The 6,000-nt window shown below is 41.6% G+C and overlaps 1 protein-coding gene across 1 annotated transcript in view; it reads left to right on the top strand.

Annotated features, from left to right (window-relative positions):
• The first annotated feature begins 5,364 nt into the window (after positions 1-5,364).
• The window catches only part of rims2a (regulating synaptic membrane exocytosis 2a), a 749,410-nt gene continuing 748,774 nt past the window's right edge, over positions 5,365-6,000 (top strand). The window contains exon 1 of the mRNA XM_068032308.1: positions 5,365-5,454. Coding sequence (XP_067888409.1) covers positions 5,387-5,454 — 68 coding nt within the window. The 5' untranslated portion in view covers positions 5,365-5,386. The remainder of the gene's footprint in view (positions 5,455-6,000) is intronic.

Here is a 6,000-nt window from a genome sequence, read left to right as displayed (position 1 = left end):
CAAATTTATTTCCCTCTTCCAACCCCCCACTAGCGTCCCCCCCCCCCAAAAAAGCTATTTTTGCCGGTCCCGACCTTTGACCCCCAAACTTTATGATCGTTGCCCTTCAACCTCTTCCCACCTTCCCCTCAGCCAATGGAATCAGTTTTCTCTGCTAACCCCCCTCTTCCCCCCCACCCCCAACCCCGACCTGAAAATTACACTCCTCCTCACTCCCCACCAGTGTCTCGCCTCAGTTCCCCAAATGGGGATACGAAGGCACGGGACTTGTAGCCACTGGCCAGAATATTGGTGTGGGACAACCGCCCAGTCCAGGTAAGTTCATTAACATGCATTTGAATTAATTCTAATATGCACATGAAGGCTCCACAGCCTTGCAGCGGGGGCCGCACTGAGGCCTCTCCGCCGCCAGTAAAATGTGACGGGGCCTTCTCGGCGTCAGGGGTTGAGGCGGGCCTCTCACAGAAGAATTTTCTGGGTCCCCCCACTATGACCTCCGATGTCAGAGGGCTGGTAAAATTCAGCTGAGAGAGGATGTACTGAGAGGTATGTCTCAGATCTGCTTGACCTTGCAGCAAGATGAGGCACATTGAAGAAATGTGCTCTGAATCACTTTGCCAGAGAGCTCTAAATCACTCTACCGGGAGAAGCCTACCTCAACCCCCGACGCTGAGAAGGCCGCGCCACATTTTATTGGTGGCGGAGAGGCCTCAGTGCAGCCCCCCCACCCCCGCTGCACGGCTGTAGAACCTTCATTTGCATATTAAAATTAATTCAAATGCATGTTAATGAACTTACCTGGTCATCTCACGCCAATATTCCGGCCAGTGGCTGGAAGTCCCTTGTCTTCGTATCCCCATTTGGGGAACTGAGGCGAGACACTGGTGGGGAGGGGGGGAGGGGTGTATATTCTGAACATTACACATATTTCCATCTAGAAAATAGTGACAAATAGTAATCTTAGTCCAGATGTACATAACTTGCATTTATACAGTGCCTTTCATGACCAAAGGATGTTTTACAGCCAGTAAAGTATTTTTATAGCTTAGCCACTGTTGTAATGTCAGAAATGCAGCAGCCAATTTGCACACAGCAAATTCCCACAAACAGCAATATGATGACCAGATAATCTGTTTTTGTGATGTTGATTTAGGGATGAATATATGTCAGGACACCAGGGATAACCCCCCAAAACAGTGCCACGGGATCTTTTAGTTGACCTGAAAGGGCAGACTGGGCCTCAGTTTAACATCTGATTTGAAAGATAGCACCTCTGACAAGGCAACACCCTCTCAATACTGCACTGGATCGTTAGCTCTAATTTTTGTGCTCAAGCCCTGGGCCTGGAGTGAAACTTCAACCCACAAACTTCTGACTCAGAGGCATAAGAGCTACCAACTGAGCCACAGCTGCTCTCTATTAAAAGGGGCACTTTTTGGTTTTTTTCTCTCCCTGTGCCAAACATTGCACTGTGATGTTGGTACATGAGAATGTGTCAGAATTTCAGTTGTACATGACCTGATTGCAATCAAAGTGGTGTTTGGTTATTCAGCCTACTTAAGAGGGTCTGGAGGGACACGATGTTCAAACCTCTGGATAAGGGCAGGAAAAATGTACCCAACATCACCCTCATCCTGATGACTACCTTCGTGTGCTGCTGCATCAAGCTGTGTGTCGACCTCCAGTATGCAAACTCCAAGTGTCATTACGTGCTGAGGTTCTATCTGTCCCCGGTGTTGTGAAGGAAGGGCCTGGTCACATTGCCGCGGAACACTGCATCCAGTTGGACCATGCCATACCACCTATACTTCGTGGAACAGTTTCTGCGGAATAACACCTTTGGCCACCAATCCATCAGGCAGTGGTCTGCACGGAATGTCCTCAAGGCCCTACGGGAAAAGGAGATCGTGGATCCTGTTGGATGGTTCCCCGAGCAGACCGCCAAAGTCATTTGGCGGAATGCCTCATCACCAGAACTTTTAAACAAGCACCAAGATGTAGCTTGGCTGGTGGTGAGAAGAGCGCTCCACGTCAGATCCTTCCTGCACGCCTGAAGTCTCACCCCCTCCGCACAATGCCCTCGTGGTGACTGTGGTGGGGAAGAGACGGTTGCCCACCTCCTTCTGGAATGTGTCTTTGCAGAGCAGGTGTGGAAAGCGATGCAGTGGTTTTTGTTGAGGTTCATCCCAAGCAGCTCTGTAACACAGGGGTCTGTGCTCTACGGGCTATTCCCAGGGTCGCACACCGAGATAAACATGAGCTGCTGCTGGAGGAATATCAATATGAAAGACGTCCTTTGGTCTGCCCGAAACTTGCTGGTCTTCCAGCGCAAAGAGTTGTCCACGACTGAATGTTGCAGACTGGAACATTCCAAGGTCCAGGACTACGTGCTGAGGGACTCACTAAAGCTTGGGGCAGCCGCAGCAAAGGCTCAATAGGGAAAGACCACTGTGTAAGGTCCCCCCACCAAGCTGAACTGAGGGGTTGGATCCATGGGAAACCCCTCAAACTGTATCGGGAAAATTTTTGTTTGCTGTAAAATGTATATGGCATGAAAAATGAAATGGAAGGGTGGTGAGGCAACTCACTCCTGTATTGAAGGAAACTGACCTCCTTTGTATTTTTTGACTTGGTGCTGTTTGGAACTGTTTTGTAATGCATTTTTTTTGCAGATTTTTATGAATAAAGTATATTTTGGAAATTAAAAAAAATACTTAGCAGTCGCTGCACTGCACTAACAATGCATTGTGTGCGACAGTTTGAGTGTTTCACTGTGATGAGGTGTTATGCAAATGCAAGCCTTTTGTTGTTCCTCTCCAGCAACCGAGCAGCAGTACTTTAACAGTTAGACAAAATAATTGCAATAATAATTGTAACAGCCAGATAATTGTTCATTATAGTTCCTTTATATTTTGACTTGTATTTCGATGAAAGCTTTTTATCGTGTCCAGAAAATAAATGCTAATTTCATAGTGACTTTTGTTGTGAAGTAACAAATTGCTCTTTTTTCAGCTTATTTTCCCTTTTTACGTTAGGTCTGTGCTGGTATAAAAGAATGACATTTGTGCCAGATTATCACCAATCCAGCCCTCAAACTGGAGTTGCATGATAGTGCTGCTGTACTGACTGTCCATCGCTGTGAGCACATCACAATCGTAAAGCCATATTTCTAGTGCTCAGCACCACCATACTGTCATTTTTGTAGCATATTCAAAGAAAAATTTGAGATGTTGACTAGACTGTGTATATTTTGTGGTATATTATGATTTCATCAACAAATACATTCATTATGGAACAGTAGCTGAGCAGGGATGAATTATAGATGTGTGTGTGGTCCCAAACAGTTTGTCAGGAGTGCACAGAATAGGCCAAAACCCTCAAGAGACTTCAGCATATTTGAAATTTAATGCTTCACCTCTTTTTTGGATATGACATGCAAGGAACTTTTTCTCTTTTGCCTTGTTGTGAAAAATGACTCGTGGTGGATTGACAGTCAGGTCATGACAGTCATGAATGTGGAACAATTGATGGTCGTGGAAAATTACAGAAAGATCTGAAGAAAGATCTTTAAGTGTTGTAGTTTTTAAAAAATGTAACTTACAGGAAATAGAGTATTAAGCACCTTGTTTGTGTGCATCTTTTTGTTATTTTGGCAGTTAAGTAATTATTTTAAGCATTGTTTATTGTAAAAATGCTATTATGATAGGCTTAGAACAGGCAACACCTTCCCCTACATGCATGCATATACAAGTGCGAACACACATTTATTTGATTATTTCATCATATGACATGTACATTTCCTTCCCCACAACTGACCGAGTTAAAGTATTTTCCCCCTCCCTTTGTCTGATTACTTCTGAGGCCTGATTGTTGAAAGCCAGATGTGCTTGAATTCCTGAAGAAAGCATCTAGCCGGTGTTTGTTTAATAAGCATTCAGATATTAGAAATCTGTGACTGCTCGACACTGCAGCTGGGAATGGGGAACCCTCACTGCTGCAAAGCATTATTGCTACAGTCAGTAATGGTGTTTAAAGTGCTTAGTTTCTCTGGCTGAATTAGCGGATGGCGTCTGAACAATTAACTATTGACTGGTGTTCATCAAATCATAGTTTTTACACAGGTCAGGACGACTCAGGCATTTGATTGGCATTTTGGCATTTGATGATACATATGAGATAGACGGCTTTACAGTACATGGGGGTAAGAGATGAAAATGCAGTTTGAAGCACTGCGTCAGTTCTGCAGTTCTGTTTTAACCAGTTTAAATAGTGTTTTTTCAAACCAACATGACATTCTTCTTCAAAATGAGCTCTTTGAACAAGCTTTAAACAGCATTGGGTGAGTAAATCACTTCTCATATAATTGCAGAAGACAGCACAGACTGTTTGGAAATTCCCCATGCCTAGAAATTAAAATCCTTATTTGATATATGAAAACTGCATTGGTATAAATTGAAAAGTTGGAATACTGTTTACACAAATAGAAGAAAGTAACCTTAAAATAAGAGAGATTATACTCCAAGCCTCCTTAAGAATTGAAAGCCGTAAGTTTAATATCTGTACTGAGCTTATTCGGGATTCTAAGAGTCTTTATCTAATTATCATTATAATGTTTAATCTTGACTGCTGGATGATTTTGAGTTGTATCTACTTTTTATCCTCAGAATTAATATTGTTGTCAATGATGATGTGCAATCATTTGGTATCAAGGATGGTGGGTTGAAAGAGAAGATTGTGTACAACTTTTTTTAAAGTATTAATTTCTTTGTATGCAAACTGTAACATTATAACATTGTCTCAGCTTGTAGTACAAGTCCTCTTAAAGGATGGTCCTAATACTTAACATTCATTTAAATCAAGCACAAAGTTAAATAGGACAGGGGCTTATTATTAATAATTTTAATTATAGTGTTATGTACCTTGTTATACATTTCCATTTTATGAATTTTACTAGAAATTGATCTTTAAGGGAATCAATGCCATTTAAAAAAATACGCAAGTAAACAAGAAAAATTATGACTCAAAAAATCTGCGGTATCCACAATTTCTCTGGCATAATTGTGCCAGGTTGCTGGTACTGTTGCTTTTAGAAAGTGCACAGGGACTTGAGCAGGTGCGGTTGATTGCTTTGACAACAATTTTTTCCCCTCCTCCTACTTGCTGCAGGGCGACTTCTTTTAGTAATGAATCTCGTAAATCTTGTAATCCACTTTAATGGCCAGAAATCTCAGGTAGAAACACAGAGTATTATAGGAAGATTTTCAGCTGTCTAAATGACATATAACCTCCTGAAGAAATCACTGTCAACAGCTGAAGCTAAGTAGATGATTAGTGTAGTGGGCAGTAGTCCTTCTTCTGCCTACTGTGCTGAGTGGATAGTGTGTGGATGTTCAGGGCTTTCTGCACGATTAGCAGGCTACCAACTATTGAGGAAACCGAGACTTCTGACTTCAGGTACTTTGTAGATTTCAAATTAGTCACTTCAAGAATTGATCACTTAGCAGGTGTTGGGTTGCATACGTTGTGTAAGTTCTGCCATAGTATCAGGTAAAGGACTATGCAGAGTGTATTTGCAGCCAGGCACAAGGGAGACCATTGCAGACTGAAGGTAAGAATGTTCCACTTTTAGAGTTTCTGTAGATGATTTGTTGGCTGGTCGTCTTGTGAATTAAAGTTGTAATATTTTCCTTCTTTTACAATCTTTTTAATGTTCCATAAAATTATAAAAATTAAGTTGTATTAATTTGTTTATGCTACTTATAAACATTCTACAGAAAGCATGTTGTAACGAAGAGTTAACTGGAGAGTTGCTGGTTTGTGGACTTTAGTTAGAAAGTCATGTATTAGAGGCTACTGCATATTAAAGAATGTTATAGTGACAGGTTGGACACTAACTATTTGAACTCATTTTTCACGTTTTCTATTGGAAATAATTTTAATTTTGATGTTTGTGTGTATGTGTGTATATATTTCAGTTGACTTATTAATGAAACTGAGAAA

This window comes from Heterodontus francisci, chromosome 5 (assembly GCF_036365525.1).
Source record: "Heterodontus francisci isolate sHetFra1 chromosome 5, sHetFra1.hap1, whole genome shotgun sequence".
Taxonomy (NCBI): domain Eukaryota; kingdom Metazoa; phylum Chordata; class Chondrichthyes; order Heterodontiformes; family Heterodontidae; genus Heterodontus; species Heterodontus francisci.
Note: the sequence above shows the minus strand (reverse complement) of the source record. Positions and strands in the feature narration are given on the sequence as shown.